Here is a 24,263-nt window from a genome sequence, read left to right on the forward strand (position 1 = left end):
TATAATTCCAAAATCACAATTTGTCAATACTTTCATTCTAGATTATAAGTAGATGGATAAGACATTAAACTACCTGACTGAAACATATAAACAACAATTTGGTTGTCACTTTTACATAAGAATTCAGTGAGTCTTTCTTCCTTATAGACTGTATATTTTTAATACCTACCAATTTTTTTAACATTTTATTTATTTTCCGAGTATATTTTTGAGCAAAAACACTGAATATTGCTTTGTCCTTACTTACTTCTCCCTCTTCTCCTACTGCTCTTTCTGCTTAAGAAGGGTGGCAGGGGACAGATGATTGTTGATTAATTGGTTTCTATTTCTCTAAAGCTAAGAGAAGAAGGAGATTTTAGAGATCATCTAGTCCAGGTGTAAAAAACTCAACTGCCTTAAGGGGCCAAGCAAATAATGTATATACTGCCAGGTACAGCAATAGTATGTAAGGCAATAATAGTAGGTAGTGTAGTGAGTGGGAAAGTACAAATATACTAGAAGAGCACTCAAAATCAGAATCATTATTTAATTTTCTAGGCATACAAAGCACAGATTTAAATTAGATTTGGTCCAAGTGCTACCATATGTCAGCCCCGCATCCTGTCCATGTCCTACCAGTGTGTAGACAAACTCAATGACACTCCACAGGAATTCATCCTTCTCTAACCCAACTGCCCATGCTGATAGTATGAATATGAGACAGACTTTTCAATTCTCAACAGCTCTAATTCCCACTTCCTTAAGGTTTCTATAGTACTCCGGGCACAGCCCTCATTCATTTATTCAAAAAGATATTTTGAGCACATATGATGTGACTGACATGTGTTTTCAAGAAAGGACCACAAGGCTTCTGCTTCCGTGGCACTTAGCTTCTATTAAAGGAGGCAATAGTAAGCAGGAAACAAGTAAATGAGCCTAATCTTTTAACACTGAGAAATGCTACAAAGAAATAAAGCAAAGTGATAATGTGATAGAGACTCATGGGTGGGAAGCAGTGTTTGGAAAATTGGTGTAGAAGTCAGAGCCCTTGCTGATGAAGGAGACACAAGAGTGGGGCCTTGGATGGGTGAAGTTTCAGCCACAGGAAGCTGTTTGGAACAATAGGTTGTAGGCAGATGACACAGGAGTGCAAAAGCAATAATACTGGAATATTTAAATCCGATAAAACATTGTGGCTACAACATAGCCAGTTAAGTGGTGAAGGTAATCGGTAAGTCAAATAGGTAAGCATGGGCCAGATTATATGGAGCCCTATAGACCATGACAAATGTGTTGGATTTGATTCTAGTACAGTGAAAAAGTATGGAAGGTATTTTCAGCAGGAAAGCACGATGATCTGATGTGTATTCACAGACATCACTGTGGCTTCTGAGTAAAGAATGGGCTTCAAGAGTGGAAGCAGAGGGTCACCGGGAGGCTGTTGGAGTAGTACAGGAGGATACGATGGTAGCAGTGGAGATGGAGGAGAAGGAATGGGTACATGATATATTTTGAGTGTAATCAGAACAGTCTTTCTTATGGCTTGGATTTTAGGGGTGAGAAAAAAGCAAATTAAAGATAACTTCTAGGTTTTTCACCTCAAAAATGGAAACGGTGGTGCCCTTTCTGGAGATAGAGCAGACTGGGGAAGGAATATTGGGGAAAGGGGATTAAAAGATTGAAAAAAATGTGCATATTTAGTTTGAGATGTCTGTTTCACACACCAACTGGAGGAGTTAAGTGGGTACCTGGATAACTTGAGTTTGCCTCAGTGGAAAGGTCAGTCTCAGGTACACACTGGAGAATGATTGACATAAATTGTATTGATAGCAGGGGCCTACATCAAATCTCCTAAGTGTACAGATAGCTAAAGATGAATAGTTGAAATGATGGCTCTTTAAATAGATCTGTAAAGTCAGATTAAAATTTCCGGTATTTCACTATTTCACATACAGCCTGGAACTCACTTCCTCAGATTCCTACTTGCCCTTTTCTTAATACACTATAATTTGATACTTGGATACATTTTGATCCTCATAGCATTTAACTCTAAAAGGCTATGTTTCTAACTCATCTGTCAGCATCTTCTCACAGATACATTCCCTATGGCCATACTTCATTCTAAGCTTAACTTTTAACAAGTTTAAGATATGTTCAAAGAAAGACAAAATTTAGATCCACTTTTGTTTTTACTATTATCACCCTTAATAGTCAAACAGAAAAACATTTATTTCCTTCAGCCTAACTTGTGTGTTTATGAAGTAATTACTCAATATATGCGTTTTTAAGATCATTCAACACAGTGTAAATTGGTATCTCCAATTCTGTTGCATCACTAAGAATGTTTCTGAAGAGTGGGACTTTGTATAATTATTTGGGTATGAAAAAAGAAGGGGTGCTGTATTTTATGTAACTTAACAGAAGCGAGTAGTCTTGACTCTGAAGTACAGATGAGACAAAGTAAGATGAAGAAATGGCTGGGTCATGTGAAATTACCCTTGGAGCCATTTTTTGTTCAGTTTGAATTTGGTATGTATACCATTCCAGAATTTTCTATACCATTTTTTCTTAGCAGAGAAATTTAACAAAATGCTATATACCATTACATGGACAACTTTTGTCTCTTATGGATGTGACCCATGCTTAAGTCAAATAAAATGAATAAATCTCATTTCTAATCATAATTTATTTTGAAGCATTGATTTGCAGTGCTTTTCTCAAAGAATCAGCAATCTAAAGTCATAATTCTACATTAGAGATAACTGATATATTGGAAGGAAAAAAAACTATAAATTTCATTTATAATAGGTTTTATCATTTGCTGACCCTCCTGCACAAAATTCCATTTTTTTCCATTATAATATCTAAACTGTAAACCCACAAATAGTTTATTTACCCAGGTTTCATCTGAATATGTTAATATGCTTCTCAGGGAACCCGTAAACTTATTTTTCAGGGAGAAAAACATCAGTGGGATGAGCTTTTTGTTCATTTTGAAATATGTTCAAATATGTTGTAAATTAAAATGCTAACTTGTATTTATGAATAAGCTTCAGCACCTCTTATAAGACAGCTCTGAATATAGTTAGATGATTCTAATCACATTCAAGTTTACTGGATATATATCAAAACTGCCACATAGCAGATAACTGAGGGTCCAAGCCTACTGAGTGTTTCAAAAATTGTGAAATGATCCCAAATTATAATTTTGTGTTATCTGTCAGTGACGAAAGGGAGGAATGTTTTTACTCTGATAAATTCATACCAGAATTATGTTCCTACAAGAGAGTGTAATAGAATTCACATTCCATTAATATTTTCTTGAAATTGTGATCTCTATGAATCTTATGTGCTTGGCATATAATATAGGTGCTCAAAAAAGTGTTGGTGGGCAAATCACTGAACAGAAGGAGGGAAGAAGGAAAATTATACTTAAGTATGTTAAGAGGTTGAGAGAGAGTACTGAGAGTAAGAATGCTATGCCCAAGGGAAACAATAACACTAACATGCTAAACTATGAAGCTGAGAGTATTAGAGTTTCAACTCTGCAACTTTTCAAAAGAGTGAATGTGACTAAATCATTATCTTTTAACTGAGTTGAGTGACTATACATACTAAATCTATGGTTAGGACATCATCATAGAAAGCATTGTAATATGCAATATAAAAGATTGTTGAGGGACTTAAATGAAATAAAATAATGTATATGTATAAATTTATTTATAGCTACAAAAGCCTATATAAATTACTGGTATTGTTATAAGAACATCGCTACAACTACTTCTCAGAGAACAAACCTGGTTTCTAAGAATGTAGTTAATCTTTCTTAAATCACATACAGGGTGTGATCCCATTGTCCCCAGGATTTGTAATTGTTCAAAACTTCTGACATAGCAATATTGAAAAGCTTACTTTAAGTTGTAGTTTATATCCAAAAATAACATTTATTATAAGTAAGTCATTATTTAATCTATCAGGAGGGAAAAACCCTACCAAGTAAACTTTGATACAGTATCTACTGTAAAGTACATTCTGATTTTAGAGATGTAAAATGCGAAAAAAAAGTTTTTCTTAGAATCTGTGAAAATAAGGCATTAAACATTTTCTCTCTGAGAGGTTTTCTTTTCTTTTCTTTTTTTAATGTTTATTTATTTTGAGAGAGAAAGAGTATGCTCATGAGCGGGGCAGGGGAGAGAGAGAGAAGAAGACAGAGAATTCCAAACGGCCTCTGCCCTGCCAGTATAGAGCCTGACATGGGGCTCGATCTCACAAACCCTGTGATAATGACGTGACCCAAAATCAAGAGTCGGACTCTTAACTGACTGAACCACCCAGGTGTCCCTGAGAGGCTTTCTTTATGGTCAAGTGCAGGAACCAGTTGACATGTATGTCTAGTGTAAACAGAAATGAAATATTTACTGAAGAGATGGTATCTTGAAATTTAACCAGAGTAACCATTCTATATTCATCATAGAATGTTCTGTGAGAAAGAAATATTCAGAAATATTTTTAAAGCAGATGTTCCCATGAACTAAATGTGAAAGAAAATATACTTCAAAATTGGTAGAACATTACACTAATGATTCTGCCTTCTTGTCTTCAGAAAACAGGGCCAGTCACCATTATATTAGCTCAGTCTTCTCCATGAAGCTTTTCCTGATCTTTCCATCAGAACTGTTCTCATCTTCTTTTGATGAGAATCTGTGACAAATACCTGTAACAGGATATTTCCCTCTTTGGATAAAATCTGCCTTGTGGCTTACTTATTGGAATACTTCATGAAACAATCTTTTTCTCTTTTCCATGTAAACATTGAGGATGGAGGAATTGCTAATATTCCAGATGTTACTTGAATGGATGTTTCTAGGAACTAGAGCAAAACCTTATGTACAAAACCCCAGAACTCAATAGATAAAGAATCTTCCATAGACCTAGAATAGGAAAATATCCAAAAAAGACCAGGAAATGCTTATTTTTTTCTGATTTCAGCCAAAATACCTGAGATAATGAATTAAGTATGTCACTTCCCAAGCCTGTGTTGGTAAAACACTAGCTTTAGAAGATGGAAAGAGATGTTTAGTGGGAAAACAAGGCAAAAGGTTGTCAAATAAATTTAAATTTGGAAAACCGTATTTGGTGGGCACAGAGGAAAGAGGAAGGAATTTTAAAGTCAGACCAATTGCTTATAAATCTATCCCTTATTGTCCTCTTAGAAGTCTCCTCTCTTAAAAGGGGACAATGATGACTGTCTGATGGGTTTGTTGTGATTAAACGAGATGATGCACAGAGCATATGCCTGCCCTAAAGTGTCAGGAATACTGGGAACTGCCAATGGCTTCACCCCAGCTTTGTCATTCCTTTTGAATATTAAACGCATAAACTTCTTTGACTCTTAGAACATATAAACAATCATGACTGATCCCCAGAAGGGCAGGTTACAGTTTGTTTTTTGGATGTCTAGCAGTTCTGCGAAAGTGGCTGAAGGGCCACCATGTGAAGGCATGGGGATCTAGAGTTCTGACTCTTGGCGAGCTTTCCTTTTATCTGTTTTCCTATCTATACACTGAGGACTCCAGTCAAGACCTGCCCTAAAGTCTACACTCATATACTCTTCAACAACTCCACTTTGATGTCTAGCAGGTACCTGAATTTAACATGTCTAAAACCAAAATCGTGATTCTTCAAACCAGCCCAACTTACCTTCCCCCACTTCCCTAGCTTACTGAATGGCAACATTATTCTTCCACATGTTCGGGCCCTAGATTCTTGAGTTGCACTCAACTTCCTTCTCTCACATCTTGCATTCAACTCATTAGTAAGCTCTTTGGGATTTCCCTTCAAAATATATCCCAATCCCTTGAATTACCATCAACTCTACAGTTTACATTCCAGTCCAAGGACTGTTGCAGTGACATCCTAATTGGGATTCCTGCTTCCATTTTACCTCCTTAAGTCTATTTAACTGACAGCACCCAGCATGTTCCTTTAAAAAATAAGCCAGATCTTGAAGCTCCTCTGCTCAAAATCTGTGTTGGCCTCACATATCCCTTAGAGAAAACCCAGAGGCTTTGCTGTAGCATAAAGGTCTATCTAATCTTAGATTCTGTTCCCACTCTGACCTTTTCTTCCACTTACCAGCTCAATTCTAGTCACCCTAGCCTTCTTGTGGATGCCTAAGTGCTCCAAGTTTGTGCCTGCCACAGTAACTTTCACTAACTAGTTCCTCTACCTGGAACTTCTCCCAAAAGCTGTATGTGTTGCACCTCACTTCTTTCTGCTTTCTGCTCAAATGTCCGACACAGGAAGGACCTCTCTGTTCACTAAAATGGCTTTCCCATATGCCTAGCTAACTTTATCTGCTTATTTTCTAAATCTTACCACCTCCTACCATAGTATGTATTTATTAATAAATTGTTTTATTGCCTGTACATATCCTAAAATTTAAGAAAGATGAGAGCTGGGCATGTCTGCCCTGTTCAAGGTTATATCTCTATAGTGTCTACAATATGCCAGGAACATAAAAGGTACTCAGTAAGTATTTGTTAAGTGAACAAATGAATGAAAAATGAATCAAGATTCTGCTTAAGATGATTCCAAAGAAATAAAAATAAAAGTGTTCTGCTGCCTAAGAAAGATTTTTCAAAAATCATGAAAACCTCTTATTCATCCTTAGGTTGATGATACCCTTTTGAATTGAAAATATATTTAGGAAGTACAATATACTTAGCTAGAATTTTTAAATTAATTTTAGCAGACAGAATATACAATAATAATACCCATTTTTAATATGTGCAAGACAGAAAACAGAATGAATGTTCTTTGTATCCAATGTCTTTCTAATGTTTTTAATCAGTTTTGTAAATCATTAACAGCATACAGCAAGGATTTAATGAATGTTAGCTATTACTGTGTATACATAATTTCCTTCTCTATGCATGTGTTTTGTTTTTTGTTGTTTTGTTTATTATCCTTTTTAGATATTGGAGATATAGTGAAGAAATGAAGACCATGGATCCTGGCTATCCCAAACCAATCACCGTCTGGAAAGGTATCCCTGAATCTCCTCAGGGAGCCTTTGTGCACAAAGAAAATGGTATGCAGCATATGCATTATATATTTCATGAGTTTACGAAATATTTTAATAATGCATTCTAATTTTTCATTATGAGAGATTAAATCATTAGAAAATACCATACTAGGGCCATAATATATTTATGTGAACTTTCCTTCGTAAATTTATGCTTAATATTATGCTTCAGATGTTTTTTTTTTTTTTTACCTCAGCTTATTTTAGTTTATAAGAAAAAAATGAAGGTAATGTTTTAAAATGAAGGGTGTGGATACCTTCGAAGTAACCTCGCCTATTTTTCTATTAAAATTACTAGAAAGTTAAGAGCAGACATATATAGGACAGGAGCTGGTCACACGGAAGGTATGTTATAAGTGTGGCCTGAGACACAAAGACATCCAGCAATTGTGCATGCTGAAGATGTTAATTTTTAATGCGCACTTTTGGCTTAGAGTGTCAGCAAACAGGGAAGATCCCAACTCAATACAGTCAGGCTAAGTGGCTGAATGATTGCTCAATAACAAGAAGCAGATCAGAGACCTGCCCGTGTTCCTTGCTCTCCATCTCAAGATTTGAGTTTCAGCCAGGTCCAAAGTAGAAAGTCAGCCAAGCAACGGAAAATCCATACACTCCTATCTGTTGGTATATGTAAAATCTGAACATTTCTCTCCTCATTCAGAGATTAGTACATAGGAATAAACCATAATAATAATTAAGTATTCCAGAACAATACACAGTATTCCAGAACAAAGGAAAGAGAAATAATTCTGAAATACATAGAAAAAGCACACCATAAGAAAATGATATACCATTTGGGTCCTCAATAGCATGAAAGTCTGTAACATATACGCAACAAGAACAAAATAAATATCACTTGCAGGAACAAAATTAAATGTGTCGGATGAGGAAAGAACAAAAAAGTTTACTGAAGAAATAGGAGGAAAATGAAAATCAACACCACCACTGAAAACTATAATTAATCATCAGCATATTGCCAGAGTTGAAGACAACTATACACTGAGTGTAACCCTGAAGGAACTGAGACCTGGAATGAATAAATACCAATGAGAAAAGTCTAAGTACACAAACTGTATTATGACCCTTGTCATATGAAGTGATATACTACATGCTCTATGAGAGTACCCCACAAGTAATATAGTGTAGGCGGAGACAAAGTCAGAAAGAACCTAGAAGCTCTGATCATATAACTTGTTGAGAACTACAGGTTTTTTTTTGTATATTCTATGGGTTCATAGAATTAAAAGACCAAGTTAAGATAAAGCCAGTATGTGATAAAAGCAGAAATGCACAGGAAAGGGCAGATAGAAATGAAAACATATCTTTCAAAAGGTTATCAATAAAAAAATGAGGGAAGTAACAGTGCAGCCACATTGGAGGCTTGTAAAACCAGATCAAAATAAGTTCAAAACCTCAAACTATACAGATGAATTTGAAAAGGACAAAGGAATGAAAGAAATAGGTGAAAAATGATCACATGGAGGCCGAAAATTGAAATTACCCCTACGAATTATAGGTGTCACCGAGGAAGAAGCTAGAGGAGAGGAGATTTCTTGAGGTTAAATTAAAGGGCTTTTATTAAAGCCCAGATAAAACCAACTCTAGGTAATATTTACAGAAGTCTTACCACTTCTCTAGACTGTCTTCAGTAAAGATTATCACATAGTATACAAAAATATTGCAAAGAAAATTCAACCGAGATCTCACTGGTTATTACCTCTAGAAAGTTTGATAATAGTTTCTCGTTCCTTATCTTTGTTTTATTAACTTTCTAAACTGAGTCTACCTTTTATAATAAAAATAACTTTTAAAATAAGTAGTAAATTGTTTCACAAGATTGAAAAAGTACACATAATCTTTTTTTTTTAAGTTTATTTATTTTGAGACAGAAAGAGAGTGCAAGTGTGGGAAGGGCAGAGAGAGAGGGGGAGAGAGAGAATCCCAAGCAGGCTCCGCACTATCACTGCAGAGCCCAACATGGGGCTCAAACTTATGAACCATGAGATCATGACCTGAGTTGAAGTCAAACGCTTAACTGACTGAGCCACCCAGGCACCCCTGAAAAAGTACACATTGTCTGAATTCCTTACCACATTAACTTTTCATTTTCCCTGCTTCTATTACAAGGCCTCTAATATCTGAGATCTGATCAGATTCTCTGGGAATAAATCATAATTATATTAAAAAAATCTTCTTGATGCCCCCTGTCCCATGGTTTTTCATATTCTTTTCCATCTGAATATTTAATCATATTCATTCTGTATAAATCAGTGAAATTGTGCTGAAGAGTATATTCTGAACTGAATTAACTCTTTCATAAATAGTTTCTGAACAAGTATGAAGCAACACATCAAAATTGTTTAAGTTAGAATACATAATTACATTCTTTTGGTTATATTAATACAATTAACAACATACTATCAGTTTTCACCCCTGCCAAAATTCCTACTCAATTTTATGTGTCCTACAAAACAGGACTGAGACTACCAAGATCATATTCCTATGAGCATTTTCCCCACTCTCTACCCACCTCAAAGGTCAATTTCAGAAGGGGGAAAAAAACAAGTTTTCTTCTATTCAGAATTTCGAGGCTTCTCTTTACATAGTAAAAAATAATTTTGTAAAATACTGACAAAGAACATGTTGGGAAAAATCAACGCTTACAAATGACTAAAACCTACAGATGAAACTGCAATATATCTATGTTTTCTGGACCCCTCCTGTCCAGTCCCCTCTTTGATTTGACTTCAACATTGCGTCACTCTTCATCTTTCAGGCTCTCCTCCTTGAATATCCTTTTTTGCTTACCCTATCCCTTGCACTCAAAATCTCATAATAATCAGCTTATATGCTCATTATCCGCTCTGATGTAAACTCTTTGAAGACAGTCACATAGTAAATATTCAATAAATATTAGTTGTATAAATTAATTTTATGCCTCCCATTACTCTAAAAATTCACTGCCTGGAGGAGATATCTCATTTATCTGAAACACTTGTTCTGTACAATAGCAATACCAAACTATCTGGAAGGCCTTGGTCTGTCAACAGCAAAGTCTCCTCTTTTCATTATCTACAGATGTCATGCTTGTAGCTTCTTACCTTAAATTCACAGTTTACACAACTTCTTCCCTTGGATTTGTGTATGAAAGATGAAAAGTTCAAATTATTAAGTAAACAAATTTCTATTTGTAATTTGACTGAAAGTAATTCCCCATAAGTCTATGCGCATGGTATTTGATAGTCATAAAGTTAAAGATGATAGAACACTGAATGTTTTCTCTGGTTTATCCTTCTGTCAATGTAGGAATTTGTCCCTTGGAATCGTCTCCTAGTGGTAATCTTTTAAAAAAAAAAAGTCTACAGATTCAGCAATTCAGCTATAGGTTTTTGAAGAGTGCGTTTTATATTGTATGCCTCCCTATATACCTACGGGTATTAATTTTGCCATTTTTATCAATGAAATATGAATACTTGGTGCTATTTATTGAATGCCTATCATGTATCAGTTGTGCTACATAAATTCATTATCTAATTTAATTGTCCAACATAAATAACTTTATGTAATTATTATTTATTAATGAGGAAACTGGCATCAGCTAGTTTAAGTAACTTATTCATGATCATAAGAAAGGTAAGATTATATATTTGAGGTTTGAAACTAGAACATTCTAGCCCCACTGAATGTGCTATAATATACTATCTCCAAAGAGGAAAATTTAACACCATTCTCTACATTATATCATTAAGGTAACTGATTATCTGTCAAGTCTGGCTTAATTTTTCATCATGTCACGCTAGACAAATTTAGGCTTTCTCAGAATGTAGCTTCCTGAGCCATCATCCTCCTGGTTTTTGCCTGTAACCATCTAAACGGTTTTCTCATTGTCCTGTCTACTTTTAGTTTCTGAAAACACAGCAATATAAATGAGATTTGAGTCATAAAGAATATAGTGGAATGATTTCTTCTTAGCATTTATTATTTGACCATGTTTTAAGCAAGAACAAGTTTTTAACACATACTAAAATTTTAGTGAAGAATCACTGAATTGCCTCTCCCTCAAATTGTTTCTATGTTAATTGCCATCAAGGCATACCACCTAGATATTCTATATTTTCTCCTTAGAAAGTGCACTTCTAAGGTAAATACAAGATTCTACTTTTAAACTGTTGCATTTCATTTTGCTGATTACAGCCCTACTTTAGCCTGATTCTTGATTCTGTTGATTTGCTATAGTCCCTACTCCCCATTCTCACCCTGGGTTAAAATATACAAGTGAAATTCAAACACATATTTCCACAAGATTCAGTTTATTCATTCACATTTATTAAACATTAATTAACTTCTTACTAATAAATATATCAGAGTGGAAAACAGAGAACACATAGGCACTGTCATCCAGGAACATTTACTAAGTTAAAACAAGACAATTAGGGTGGACAATGTCTCATTACATTTTAGTATGAAGCAATAGAAAAGTCACCAGTAAAATCCAGTCAAATACGAGAGAAGAAAAAGCTGTCACATAATACATTACAGCCCCACTGAATTTTTTCTCAGAATTTCTCAAAAAATGGTAATTTGGGTAAGAATTCATCTCAGGTTGCTATTCTTATTAGCATAACATCTACGACAGTGTAACATCAAAGCTACTCTCAAAAAGGAAGAAAAATGAGTGCATCAACATTTCTTCAACCAGGTGCTATTTCATAAGTGGGGAAACAAAACCAGACCTACATTATTGAGTGAGATGAATATTGTGGGATCAAGGTTTGACAGATTTCTATTACCATGATTTCAGGCCATTTCTTTTCAAGTATTTTTATTATTTAAATTCTATGGACTAGATATGTTACCTCATAACAAATATATTCAGTAAACTACAATCCTACTCCTTTATGTGGAGTGTGCTACTATAAAATTTGGCCTGTATAAATGTAAAAATGGAAACTTCTGAACTTTTGCATCGTACCCAGTAGGTTCACAGTAATTAGCTTTGACTAAAAATTAAAGATGAGGACACTTCCAGCTGTTGGTTTCCAGTTTATAAATATAAGAAGTAAATTCACCTGTTTTGAAGGTCTGTTTAATTCTAAATCAATGCCATTATTCAACAGTGATTGTCTCATGTACTATTATCTGGCAAGTCTTCAACGTTTCTTCACCCAAGCTTGTTGAGTAATTACATTGGATTTCATTAGTGTGATCAAATACCAGCTCCCTGCTGAAATATTTGAATCTACATACACCTGCTTTCACTTGGCAAGTTACTCTGATTGCAAAACTGCCCTTCGAAACTAGAAGCACCAGCAGATTTTTATGGCATTGAACAGAATGATTTCCAAAATGAAGTGACCTGAAGTGCTGGTCTCTCTGAGATGAAATTTTTGGAAAGGTGTCAGAGTTTTTTGTTGCATGGGTGTTACCTCTCACACCTGTGATGTTTAATCAAGAAGCACTTGTTAAAAGAGATCTCTAAAGGACACAGTTTTAGAAAAACCATTAAGTATTCAGGCTCCAGAACTAGATCAAGATTTAAATTCTGCTTTCACCAGGACTTGGACATATTATTTTATCTCTGAGCCTCGGTATCTTTGCCTGAAAAGTATAGGTGCATAATTCCACCTGACAGAATGGTTATGAGTATTAAAATATGTCATTTACTGGGTTTTAAACACAGTACTTCCTACGTAATAAGTGCTCAATAATACAGGTTAAAGAAAACCATCATAAATGATTATTAGGCCTACTATTCAAAACAGCTCCCAAAATAAAGTTTTTAATTATAGCATTAAAACATTTCTTCTTGGCTTCGTGAATTTTATCTCAAAGTAAGAATGAAGTCCAATGAGTGTGAGTGTAGTCACAAAGAAACTTGACATGAAGAAGCTCTGGATGAAAAGAACTTTTTTTTCCCCAATAAAAACAACAAAAATTGAGAGAACAGCCCTAAACACACACACACACACACACACACACACACACACACACACACACACCAGCTTTCAAAGTCTATTATCTGCATCCATAATGTTTTGGAGCAGAAAGCATATGTATTGCTAGTTACATGAGCTTTCCACAGACCACCTCCTCCCCCATGAAATATGTTAGTTGGAAATATTAAAGATAGAATTGTAGATTGATAGATACTCTATTAATCCTTCACTACATAAGTAAATAAGAATGTTAAACGAAAAGGACAAAAGGAGAAGGAAGAAAATGGGCATGATGTAGAACCAGAAATAAAGTTAGTGCAGAAATACTCTAAATACTTATTTACTTGCTGAGATTCCCAACAGGCAAAGGAAAACATCCCTATAGTGTTATGACTTACGAATCGTGATGATTTCTCGTCCAAATGACAAAAGCAAACCTATTGTTTAGGTACAACTGCTCCTGATACTAAGATGACTAGAAATTTCCCCTGAGGTGTTTCATGGAGAGGCCTCCTCATCATGTATTGTACAATGTCCTGTCGACAGCGGTCAGCGGGCAAACAGTTCTTCAGTTTATAAGGCTGTTTCAGCATCTTTTAACATAGGTTGATATTATCACCCTGATGTGTAATTCTGAAACAGCAACCTTATAAGTGAAAAATAAGGTCAAGTTCTCTTTCCAGACTAGGAGTAGATGTGTACAGCATGATCTTTCAACATTCTGCTGTAGATACTTTGGCTCTTGGCTAAGCTTTCCATAGGCATTAGAGGGCACAATTCCTACAGCATATCGGCCAGATTCATTTCAACAGGTGGCTGAGCTGAAGATGTGTTCTTCCTACAAAAACTGAGAGGCCTTCACATACATCATTTACAAAGTAGCCTAATTAAAATGTAAATCTAACTGAACTAAAATTTCTATCCATATACACTTTCAAAATAAGTAGTACCCATCTGTGTGTGTTTCCCCCTCCAGGCTTTACGTATTTCTACAAAGGGAAGGAGTACTGGAAATTCAACAACCAGATACTCAAAGTAGAACCTGGATATCCCAGATCCATCCTCAAGGATTTTATGGGCTGTGATGGACCAACAGACAGAGATAAAGAAGGACACAGCCCACCAGACGATGTAGACATTGTCATCAAACTGGACAACACAGCCAGCACTGTGAAAGCCATAGCTATTGTCATTCCCTGCATCTTGGCCTTATGTCTCCTTGTATTGGTTTACACTGTGTTCCAGTTCAAGAGGAAAGGAACACCCCGCCACATACTGTACTGTAAACGCTCTATGCAAGAGTGGGTGTGATGTAGGGTTTTTTTTTTCTTTCTTTCTTTTCCAGGAGTTTGTGGTAACTTGAGATTCAAGACAAGAGCTGTTATGCTGTTTCCTAGCTAGGAGCAGGCTTGTGGCAGCCTGATTCAGGGCTGACCTTTCAAACCCAGAGGGTTGCTGGTCCTGCACATGAGTGGAAATACACTCATGGGGAAGCTTCCATGATGCACAGTATCTGCCGTTCTTCAGTCCTTTGTCTTTCTTTGTCATTCAGTTCTAGGCCTTTCCTCTGCACGCTCAATGCCCAGTAAATTTTCAGGATTAACTAAAGAAGAGGAAAAAAAGAAGAAAAGATTCTTCTTAAAGGTTTCTAATATTATTTTCCTTCTGAAGTCTGAGCCCATATCTGGGGGAAAAAAAAAGCAAAATGGAAAACCCATGAATTTTGCTTTAAAGCAAAGAAAAAAAAAGTTAAACAAAAAACCCACAATTGAACTTTCAGGAAAGTGTGAAGACCCAAAACAGCTTTGTCTCCAAAGAAGATAGCTCTCTGACTGCTATGGATAGTCTCCTACACTTCATTTTTGTCAGGTGGGAGATCTGGAATATACATGCAGGACTTTAGACTGTTGGGACAGCCATTTTCCAACAAACAAGGGGCCAAAATATCTGCAATATAGTAACAGCCTTAATAATAATACATCCATTTTTCGTTTTATACAGCTGTTCTCAGCTATGTCCTCAATGTTTCATCACATTTATACTCATAGCTATATTCAAACAGGACCTTTTGATTGTTTTTGAAGTGTTTCTAATCCCCTTCCTGCCACCTGACCCCTGCATCATTGTGATAATCTCCCCAAGTTGTATTAGGCCATTGCCCCAGGCCTTCCATGGGTCTGTCAGAAATATTCATTATAAGCAGAGCAAGAAGCAGTATGTCTCCAAAGTGGTTTAAAGTGACAGTTATTTTACAAGGATATGTGACACTAGTAATACATTGGTGTAACCCTTTGAGAACTATCAGATCAGCTTTCAGAGTCTTAGGCTTGTCAGTCTTGCTGTCTGGTAACTTACAGAACTGGGCAATGGTAAACACAGGCACAGGTTCAAGAAGTTCAGGTTTTTAAAAAAGATATCCTATAACCCCATGTAATTTTTAAGAGATTTACGGTACTACATAAATGCATTTATAGCAAACAGAAATGATGTTACTTGCCAAAAAATTTTCTGGCAAATAAAAAGATATTTTATTAAGAAATATAAGAGTGAAATTTTATTCGAAGAAGTGATTATGATAGCCTAAGTCTTTTTTTTATTTTTCTTAGACATATTGAATTTCTGTTTTAAGGTCCATTGCATGAAAATTCCATTTGCCTTGGTACATGCAGTTAGCATTGCCATTTTACAAATGATTTAAAATGATGACTCTGAGATTGCATGAATATCTCTAGTACATTACCTATTGCATGTCAACCATAGTTCTCAAAGGGTTAGTGTGGCTTCTGGCATTTAGCCATCCATTTGATCACTGACAGAGCCAAGAGACCACCAAAGCATTTCATTGTTGAGTGTAATTTGTCCTAACAGCAGTATTGTCATTTTCATGTGACCTGCAGAGCAGGTTTGTATCAATATTTTTTTCCTAGAGAAAAGTCAGCAACTGACAGACCTCTGTATTGATTTTTAGGAGCTGCTTCTTGCAGTGAAAGGCTTTACAGCCACTGGGCTGTGAACTTATTAGAGATGGTCAGAACGAACGCACCCCATGAGTCAGACATTGGCTTTGTGTGAAAGCCAGCTTTTGAGGGGATTAGCTTTTGAAACAATGAACAGCTTGCCTTGAACTTGATTATTGATCTGTTGACTGTCATTAACAACAACTTAAACATTGTCTTCTGTGAAAATTTTCCTTGAAGAGTCCTGTCTATGTCTTTGCCCTTTGACCTTTAACTTGCAAACTGGCACAAACTGAAGGAAATCTGGTATTGCTTCTCCTTTGGAGTGTTAATTGTACTCTAAAACCCTAGTAAGCATGAGCTGTTTCCTTAGAGTAGAGAGAGAGAGAGAGAGAGAGAGAGAGAGAGAGAGAGAGAGAGAGAGAAAGAGTGTCGATGGTGGTTCTGCAGATGGACACTTTGCAATTTACATGCACACTCGATAAATGCCCTGTAGGTAGAAGTGACTTTTAATTTTCCTTTAATATAATTTCAAGTCTAAATTCATCATTTTAAGTACAAATATAAAACTATAGGGGATAAACAACAACAACAAAAAACTCTCAAAATACTTGAATGGCCAGTGTGGCTTTTATATAAAGCAAGAATTTTATACTAGTGAAAATTTCTTACTCATTTGCTAACAATACATATTTCCAGATGATTTTTAATGAGTGTAGGTACACACATTCTTATTTGGAAATGGATAGTTTGGCTGCCTTGAATTTCTATTTATACTCAACATAGCATGAAAATTAGAATGTCTTTCAGTTAAACAACATGTTTATGATTTGGTTTGGGAAAATATTTTGTAATCCCGGGTGGCATGTTACAGAGCCTTGCAGGTTATTTCTTACAACCTGAACACGTATAACGTAAGGCTAAGAAAAAAAAACAGTTAAAAAAGAGGAATGGCTTTACAGTAAAACAGTATGTAATGCAAACTGTATTTTGACAGGATATCGGAGATTATGTACATGAGGGCCAAGAAAGCATGGGGAGAGGACCAAAATCAGGCCTGTAGCTTCACTTCAGTGCTTCCATTCCAGATGATGCTGATATGATAAAGAGTTAGTCACTTATATTGAGCATAGAGGACTATCTACATAAGCTCATTGATATAGTGTTTGCTTATGAGAGGGTTTAATCCTTTTAGGACCTTGATGTCAAGAAAAAAGATGACTGGAAATTGTATTTTGCTAAACGTAGAAATGAGGACTAAGTCATTTGGGGACGTGAGTAAATCATTGAGGAATTCCATCAACCTGCATTGAACATTGATTTTTTTTTTCTAAAATGAGAAAGAAACTGAAGAAACAATCTTTTGCCTCTTTACTCATTTGTCACAGTATCCTGATCCATCAGAAGACTATAAGTATATAAGGGCTAGAAAATAACCATAGCATTAAGAAAGGAAGGACTCTGACATTATGCTTGAATTCTAGGAATGTCATGGCTAAGTGCTGGGTCATATTTACTTCAATGTGAGATGAGATTTGTGTGATAAGAAAAAAAAAACATATACAGCTTCTCTCTTTACTAGAACCGTTACAATTTCAGGTGTGAGACTACAAGAGATGAGAAAATATTAAGCTCAATATAACCACAAACCTCACGATTCTATTTGTTTATCGTACACAGGGCACTTTGTGGGAATGGTTGCTGACTCTTCTTCCATTTGGGGTTTGGAAAAAAATCTCGATCTTCTTGGATCTTCTTGGAATAGTGAAAGGGAGAGCGACCAATTGGTCTAGCACATCTAGAACAGTGATTCAAAAACATCGTGGAATAAATTTCCATGGGTCAACAACATAATGTACCAGTTCAGTATCAATAGAAACATGCAATCTATGAAATATTTTTCATCAGACCATCACTAATAGCATGGAAAGTTCTAACTTCGGGTTTCTCAAATTGCAATCAAAACACATTCATGATCACAAAACAAAATTCTCCTTCTGTTTGATTATTTCTCAATACTTTAATATAGACACAAATGTAAACAAGGTAATGTTCCTTACATAAATGAACTATATAGTTTATAATTTTAGCCAAATATTATTGTTCTGTATATTATTAACTGGACTGCAATGAAGTATTAAAATAGTCAATCAGACTGTATTCCCTGTAAAGCAGTAAATCCACATCAGACCGTAGAGGAGGTTGTGAATTTAACTATCAACCCCTTTTAGAACAAAGTGTCTACTGACATGGCAATCAGAACAGGTGAATACAGAGACTCTTTACAACTGCAGAGATACCATAGATAAATTAGAGAACATTATATGATACTAGCAAAGACAACTTCTGTTATAAATCAGAGGGCAAGGCTTTTCTGAATCAGATGTAATAAATTACTAAGTAATAATTTACAGAAAATAATTACTAAGTAATAAAGGATAGAGACTGATTTACTGAAATAAGCAAGTGTTACTTTTACTAGTCAGATTGCTTGTGATCTTTTTCTATTGACACAATTGGTTTCATATACGGTATACTTACTTTTATTCCCTTTCTGTGGGTGATTAAAAACTCAGTGCGGTGGATGAGAACATTGCCGAACTTCACCAGTAGTTCCAATATGTGGATGATGTGTATATACTGGATCCTAGGTATAGTAATATAATATTTCCAAGTTCTGCATATTATGCTGATATCTCTAGTATGATACAAATACATGCCCACACTTTGTGAATCTTACAGTAGAATAACAAATGTGTCCATATTGACTAAATTCAATGTGCTGATGAGAAATGGATGTTATAATCAAGTAGACTGAGTTAACACAAGAGTCATGAAAAGATCTTTTTTTTTTTAAGTTTTGGAATTATTTCCAGAAACTAATAAAGGCGGTGATTTACAGATAGTATTGAGTCTGTGAGATTGTAACATATACTGAAACAACCTCGTGGATGGTGGTGAAATCTTTTTCAGTAAAACATAGCAAAGAGTTCATTTAATTTTTGATGCTCTCAGGAGCACATTCCAAAATATCACAGATGTCAAACGGAACATGCCGTCTGAAGCAAAAATGTTAAATTCAGATAAGCTATTTATAAATAGGTGTGAATACAGTCTCAGCCAATATGTGATATCGCAGAAGGTTTCAAGTCGATAATAGAGGGTCTAACCATTTCGTTACATTTCATGCACCTTCATGATACTGACTTATTATGACCACAGGTTATAACTGGCAGAGGATATGTATCTATGTTTTAGGTTACCTATTGCCTAAGAGGAAATCATAGCTACATCAGAAAAGTTTTATAAGTTATATTTTAAAAATTAGTACTTTATATAATAAAGAAAACCGCAACCAGACATAACACCACACCATAAATATTAAAATTAAATATTATATATATTAAATATAATGAAAATGGAGGAAAAGGAAAAATGAGTGTTTTGTAAAATATAAAAACATACTATAGCACTCCTTAATACAACTGGAAATCTTACTTTAGCAAGTATTAGAACTAGAGAAAAATGCAACTTCAAGCTCTCCATACTAGTCATGGGTATGTGACATATCAATGTATATAATGAACCAGTGGTCTTTAGATGTTACCCTGCATAAACACATCTCATACTAATGCACTGCCTTATAGGCTAAAAATGTCAAAAGTTAGGTGTTCAGTAACCTCAATTGGAAAGATTTAGAATGTTAGAATCTCCTGAGAAAAGCCACTTTTCTAGGATAGACATTTACCTCAGTAATCGTATAACACAAACACTTGGCATAGTAGCAAAGAGCTTGCCTTTGTGTTCTAATCGTAACCTTTGTCTTTCTGTCCTACTCAAATGATTTTTTGCTTCCACTGGTGTCATTTTGAAATGATGCAGAGATATTTCAGGTCAATTGAATAACAGTTACAAATATCTCTTTCAATATGTTATACGTATGTCTCCTTTGAAATTTAAACCAATAGTATCTAAAGCCTAAGAGTGAACGCTGATCTGAACAAATGCTGACAAATTCACAGAAATTGGGTGGAAGATAGATATTGTAAAATTTGTCAATTTTCTGGCGGAATACTAAAGTAGCAGCCTTCTATTTTTAAACAATTTGTGAGCTTATAAATGGACAGAGACATGCATCTTCTGTTTCGAACAATGCTAATTCTTTATATGGAGTAAGGGTATAAGATCATGAGTGCTGTAACAAAGCACGTCACAGACACTCAAAACTAAGCTCTTTAAGGAAAATGAGGGCATACCCAGTTAATTCATGGTCAGTGCATAAGAATAAAAAACATATGAAGGATATTTATTTATGAAGCTTTCTGAAGATTCTATGCCTTTTCAATTTAAAGAGCAGTGTGTCTTAAAATTTATCTTATGTTAACATTGGACTGGCGATAATATTCAAGTTTTCACTCAGTGTGTCTTTACATTCAAGGGCACACTGGGCATCGTAGGACAAATACATCACAAACTAGAATGTTGTGCTGATTACATAACTTTGCCATGTGCTCTTCTATAGAGCTGGATTTATATGCCCTTAAGAAGGGAGACGAAAATCAGTTAAATAGAAAAATGACCATACGATAATTGTATCATGTGAGGCCACTTAGCTTCAGAGCAAGATGTTATTAACCCTCATTTCCACGTAGAAAAACCGGAAGAAGAGAATGGTGAACATGAATAAAATGATTAACTTTTGACTTATGAAGATGTTTCTTGAGTATTTTATCCACTTGTTTTTCTCCTTGAAAAAATATCACACAGAATACAGACATATCTGTAGCACTTGGTCTGTAGCTAGATTGGATCCCAGGCATAACATTGTTTGACACAGGCCTTTTTATACATGCCTCATATACGATGAAGCTTTGGTGAGATGTGTCTGCATGGTAGAATGCTTTTTCCTAGGCTAGGATATGGTGCTGCTTATACTTGCCACCTTTTGTACGAATATATGTTTCTATGTTGGCCTGTCTTGCTGAGATATGGACGAATAAAGCCTGGTGTGAGCTGTCTATTTGCAAAGTCACTAGAATGCATGTTTCATTTGTTCTTTTGTAATGCCAGTTTGGACTTGCTCCCTCTCTATACATTGACAACCCAGTTGTGAAGGTAAAATGTAGTTTCCTTGAATGAATGAATGATTCAATCCTTAAACCAATGTCTTATTTTTGCTTACCACTGAAATACTATCACAGAGGCCACATTATTGCCTGTCTTCTCACAGCTCTTTAGTATTTACTATTGCCTGGGTAAAATTAGGTTTTTGCCTTTTTCGTCACTTCTTTTGTATCTGACGTGGAATACGTTATTCCTTTGTATGTTCATAAATACAAATTTTCACAATCTTAGTTACTTTGTTACTTCCAAACAAACCTGATTTCCAAACCAGGATGATTGCGTGTCTGGTTTTTCTGCTCCTCCAATCCTGAAATTATTTGTTTGCTTTCTGTGAAAACACAGACGGTTGGGAGGGCTATACTATTTTGTGTCGTCTTATGCAGACTGTGCCTATATTTGCATCCCTTCCCATTTCCACCTTGCCCTTCTTTTAGTTACAGATTTGATTTCCCCTTCCATCTATGAAAACCAGAATTGAGCAGCACTGTACATCAGACTTGGTGCCTGGAAACTCTGTCTTTGTTCCTCAGTAATTTCCTTCACAAGTTTCACGCAAAGACAGTCCCAGTCAATTTCACACACCTTCCAATCTCTTACGTTGGATGCTAACTTTTTTAGAGTTATTCCCCTGAGAAAAGTGAAATGCTGAGTATGAAGGCTGTTGTCTGTTGATAAGCCAGCTAAGGAAGTTTGCTTTTGGAGAACGTTTCTTAAATAATTATACAGGAAAGTAAATACCATAATAGAGTGTTCTGCTTAAGGTACATCATGAGGACAAAAATGCCTAAAACCTCAGTTCTTTGGTCTATTTGCCTTTATGTGTAAATTACATAAATCACATGTATATTATAAAGAGTGAATAAGAGAATAAGGGGTATTACAGCGGCAGCATTTTGCTGCATTGGTTTTGACTGCATCAGCATTTCTATTGTGAACCTCTATTTTCAGGGGTTTTAGAGACTCACCCATAAAAATTTGCTTCAGGCTTAAAAGTCTTGAAAGATTTTTTTTTAGGTATATAATTTTAAACAAATATATCTTGTTTTTATATTAGAGGAAGGAAATAAATGGAGTTTACTAGTTCAAATTTATGCTACTATAACTTTTAATAAACTTAATTTTTTATCAAAAACATAAAATCTAATTAGTCCATAGTCTATTGATGGTTTTTAAAAGAATCAATTATTGATACTGAGAAAATTGCCTGCTTCGTCAGTGTAGTAACCTTTCTTCAAGATGTTTTAAAATCTGTATACTTGTATTAACATTATCTTGATTCCAGTAGTGGATCAGTATGATAATGAACAGAATTTATGCCATCCATATGAGCTATCTGGTAATACAGATTTGGAAGTATATAGTGTGTGTGTGTGTATGTGTGTGTGTGTGTATACATACATATACATACGCACAGTGTGTGTGTGTGTGTATGTGTGTGTGTATGCCCACATACACACACACATACATATTTAACAGAATAAGGGGAAAATGCTCCCATAAATCTAGTTTATCAAATAAATACCATATACTATATTAAAAAATAATTGCACATACATTTGTCTTTCAGAGCCAGAATGAGATGCAAGCAATTACAAAGGAAAGTTGTCTCTTGGGTAAACAATAGACATTTTATAGCTTCTTATGAAAACCATTTTTCCTTTCTATATTGTGGTTATGGGAAATTAAAAGAATGTAATGCATATAATTAATGCAGACTTTATTTAAATAACATTAAAATATGAAGCAGAGAGAAACATTAGGAAATTAAATATTTAGGTTATTATCTTTTGGTTTGCTGACAATACTTTGCCTTTATTTTAATTCCCCATGATATTTTCAGTTCTGGAGAGGGTATTAAAATCTAACTTTAAGCTTCTGGATTGTTCACATTACACTCAACACTACTTCATTAAGTTCTTGATAATATGTAGTCTTCTGTGTGCAAAGAAAGAAATAAATAACACATTTATTTGCTGAATGAGCTTTAAGATTTGCAAGTTGTTAGTGGTTTTTTGCCCACACAGGATTCTATACATTTATAACATCTTAAATCTGGCATATAGATATATATATATTTTTTCAGATAGCTTCTACTGACAAACACAAAGCTTGTTTGTGTGCAAATATAAGGCTAAATAAATGGTGCTAAAGTGTATTATGACTGTCAGATATAATCAGGCAAAATTTTGTGGTGCTTAAATTAATTTTTTCATTGATTTTATTGATCAATGCATTAAACAGTGTTTATTATTCACAAGTTGTCTTTTATTAGTAAAACAAGGCCTCATAGCACATTGTTAAATAAAATGGTTGACTAGTCTATGTAACAGCTCACCAAGCTACTATCTCTTCAACTCCTTATAATGTTGCGTCATTAAAGGTCAAGGGGTCATGCTATTAATCTCATCGCTGCAGACCATTAACATGACTGAACTTTTCCACAAAGTACTTATGTTTACAATGCTATAACCCTTTGACTGCTGCGGCAACCTTTAACCACACAAATGTCACAAGCTAGAATCATCAGCATGGTTCTTGCCATGGCAATCAAAGAGTTAAGGGCTGTGCAGTGATTTGTTTTGTATTTATTAATTTATATTTATTTTGTTTCCATTCAAGGAGGGGATTTTGGGTGGGGCAGTTTTTGTCTGCTGTAAGTGTCTTAACCTAGGGAAGGGTTAAATGGCTTTTTATACTATTGCATCTTCTGTATTTCCCATCAATTCATTGTGTTGTAATTAAAAAAAACTGTCAATAAATAAGAGAAAAGAAAACAGTTCATAGATATTGTGGTTTTACTCAATGAATGATATACATGCATTTATGACTAATATGGAGGCTGTGATGTATAGCAGCCTGCACTCTGTCTTCCTAATCGATATGAAACAAAATGACAACCCTAAAATAATTTAGGCCAAAATTTCCTGTGTGTTTGCCTGAATCATCAAGTATATTAAACTAGCCACATCAACTGGAGAATTATTTAACAACCAACTAGATGCGTGTGACTGGCCAAGGACAGGAGCAGGAAGAATCACTGCATCAGATATATTTCAGGCCAATACCCATGAACATAGGCTATGTTAAAATGTCATCACCACTTGACAAGAATAAAGATTACTTTTTGGATAGGTGAGTGTAATTTATTGTTTAAAGTCATACATCATGACTGTCTAGGTA

General features: G+C 35.1%; 1 protein-coding gene across 1 annotated transcript in view; it reads left to right on the forward strand.

The window, feature by feature from the left end:
* The window catches only part of MMP16 (matrix metallopeptidase 16), a 291,993-nt gene extending 268,134 nt beyond the window's left edge, over positions 1–23,859 (forward strand). The window contains exons 9-10 of the mRNA XM_015074740.3: positions 6,957–7,072; positions 13,979–23,859. Coding sequence (XP_014930226.1) covers positions 6,957–7,072; positions 13,979–14,313 — 451 coding nt within the window. The 3' untranslated portion in view covers positions 14,314–23,859. The remainder of the gene's footprint in view (positions 1–6,956; positions 7,073–13,978) is intronic.
* Positions 23,860–24,263: the final 404 nt, after the last annotated feature.

The sequence above is a fragment of the Acinonyx jubatus genome, chromosome F2 (assembly GCF_027475565.1).
Source record: "Acinonyx jubatus isolate Ajub_Pintada_27869175 chromosome F2, VMU_Ajub_asm_v1.0, whole genome shotgun sequence".
Taxonomy (NCBI): Eukaryota; Metazoa; Chordata; class Mammalia; order Carnivora; family Felidae; genus Acinonyx; species Acinonyx jubatus.